The sequence below is a fragment of the Solanum pennellii genome, chromosome 3 (assembly GCF_001406875.1).
Source record: "Solanum pennellii chromosome 3, SPENNV200".
Lineage (NCBI taxonomy): Eukaryota > Viridiplantae > Streptophyta > Magnoliopsida > Solanales > Solanaceae > Solanum > Solanum pennellii.
This window is the reverse complement of record NC_028639.1, coordinates 5616383-5618655: the sequence shown is the minus strand read 5'-3', so window position 1 is coordinate 5618655 and position 2273 is coordinate 5616383. Positions and strand designations below refer to the sequence as shown.

At 28.7% G+C, this 2273-nt stretch overlaps 1 protein-coding gene across 1 annotated transcript; it reads left to right on the top strand.

Annotated features, from left to right (window-relative positions):
* The first annotated feature begins 369 nt into the window (after window positions 1–369).
* LOC107013125 (agamous-like MADS-box protein AGL29) lies at window positions 370–921 on the top strand. Its single transcript, XM_015213113.1, has one exon. The coding sequence runs from the start codon at window positions 370–372 to the stop codon at window positions 919–921; it is 552 nt and encodes a 183-aa protein (XP_015068599.1).
* Window positions 922–2273: the final 1352 nt, after the last annotated feature.

Sequence of the window (2273 nt, the reverse complement as noted above, 5' to 3'; positions counted from 1 at the left end):
TTACCTTTTTTTGTTTGAATTTCAAATATATTGATGTTACCATAAAACACAGATTTTGAATATCAATTCAATATAAATTTTCTACCATAAATTCAATATAAAGAGTGATTTACTTTCCATAGCAATATTGACTTAAAATTAAATGGATTACTTTACATATTAATTTTGACTTGAAATTAAATGGATTAATTTTCATAGCAATATTGACTTGAAATTAGATGGATTTACTTTACATAACAATATTGACTTGAAATTAAATTACTATTGTGAATAAATTTTTTATGTGTGTATAAATACTCATGATGTTTATTCATTTTTAACTCATATTGTTGGAAAGCAACTGATCAATAGATTATATGGCATTCTAGAATGGAGGATAAGAAAACAGCAGGACGTCAAAAAATTCCAATAGAAAAAATACAAGATGAAACTAAGCGGAAAGTCACATTTTCCAAACGATTGCCGTCCTTATATAAAAATGCAAGTAAGATTGTAAGGGCTTGTAACGTCGATATTGGAATAATTTCGTCTTGCCCAAGTGGTAGGAACCAATATTCATACGTTCACCCAACTACTGCTGTAGTCATTGATCATTTTGTGAACCCCACAATGGAATTAGATCTGGGTACGAGACTTGTCGCCGAAAATGCAAGGAACATTGCAATTGAAAACAACATCAGATTGAATGAACTAGAGGCAAGGGAAGCAGCTGAAAAGGAAAAAGTACGTTCTTTAGAACAAATGAACAATGCTAGAGGAAAATGTTGGTGGGAGTCCATTGACCAAATTGATGCAGAGAATCTGACAACATTTGAAACTACATTAAATTTTGCCGAGGGTATCTTAAAAGACCAATTGAAGAAGCTAGAAATTGGAACTTCGTCTTCCTCAGAGGCCCCCCCAGAAAATGAAGATAACTAATCTAGTATATTATAAATGAATCAACTTTGGTAGTATCTTTCATCAATGTCCTATGCAACAAAATGAAGGTTTAAATTCATATTACCATGTGTGTTAATTTCCTTTGATTTTGCTGTTTTATTTCAATAATGGTTTGTAATACATTTACTTTGATGATTTCTATTAAAAATACTTTATCTATTAGTATTTGTAGTCTACTACATGGTAGGCCACTTAATATTGTTTTATGAGTTTGAGTATATGCACAACAACATATCGATTCTCAATACGACGTAAAATTTTTTAAAGCAAAGTGATATGCACGAATGTAAATGAGTGTTCGTTTTTTCTTGCTAAATCATCCCTGAAGTATGACCTAAACTTAAAGTACATCCTTGTGTCATATAAGTGAACAAAAGACATCTTTGAACTATCCAAAAAATTGCAAGATTCATCCTTCTGTCTATTTAAAAAAAACTCACGCCAGCAACAAAAAATTAAATGCGTCAAGTGGAATGAATATATATACACATGGTTAAACTAGTCAAGTTAAGTGATTTTTTTTTCCAGAAATTGAGGATTTAAATAATATTCAGACAAAATGTATTCAAATTCTAAATATTCTTGTAAAAATATGGTCAAATACTACTCCAACTTCAAATTTTCGAATAGAACATGCGCCCTAAATTTCCAACATTTTTGTACATTGTATAAAATGCAAATTGCATTGTAAAGTACATGCGCCCTAAATATTTTATTAAAGAAAATTTCTAAATAGTTGGATGTAATACTTTTAAAATAATTTTTTTCCATAATCTTTGTAACCATCACAACCTACAGTATAAATATTTCAAAACTTATGTATTGTTGCAAGTCAATTTACTTGATGATGCAAAAAATATATAAAGTGACAACACGCAAATTTAAATTCCGAGAATGAAAGATTCATTTCCTATCCATATCTTTATTCTTTTTAGGTAACTTTGATCTTCTCTTCGTGGCAACACATGACCAATTTCTTTTAATTGATTTAATTAGTTTCTTAACATAGATTCAAGGATGATTCTTGTTATTTTTTGTATAGTATAAGGATTTTTTTTCTCACCTAGATAATATAAGGATGTACATTATATTTGAGTCATAGTTGAGGGATGATTTTAGATAATAACTCAACAAGAAAATCAAGTTATTTTGAGAAGTGTTCATTTTTCAAAAGTGTTTTTTTCATAAAAGTACCTATTGATAAAAAACAATTTGTGTTTGACCTAAAGAAAAATAAAATTATCTTTGAGTAGCAATTAATACGACAAAATGATAAAGTGCAAATCTTTGCAACAATAGTAAAATAATTATTTCTGATTATATGGGTCCAA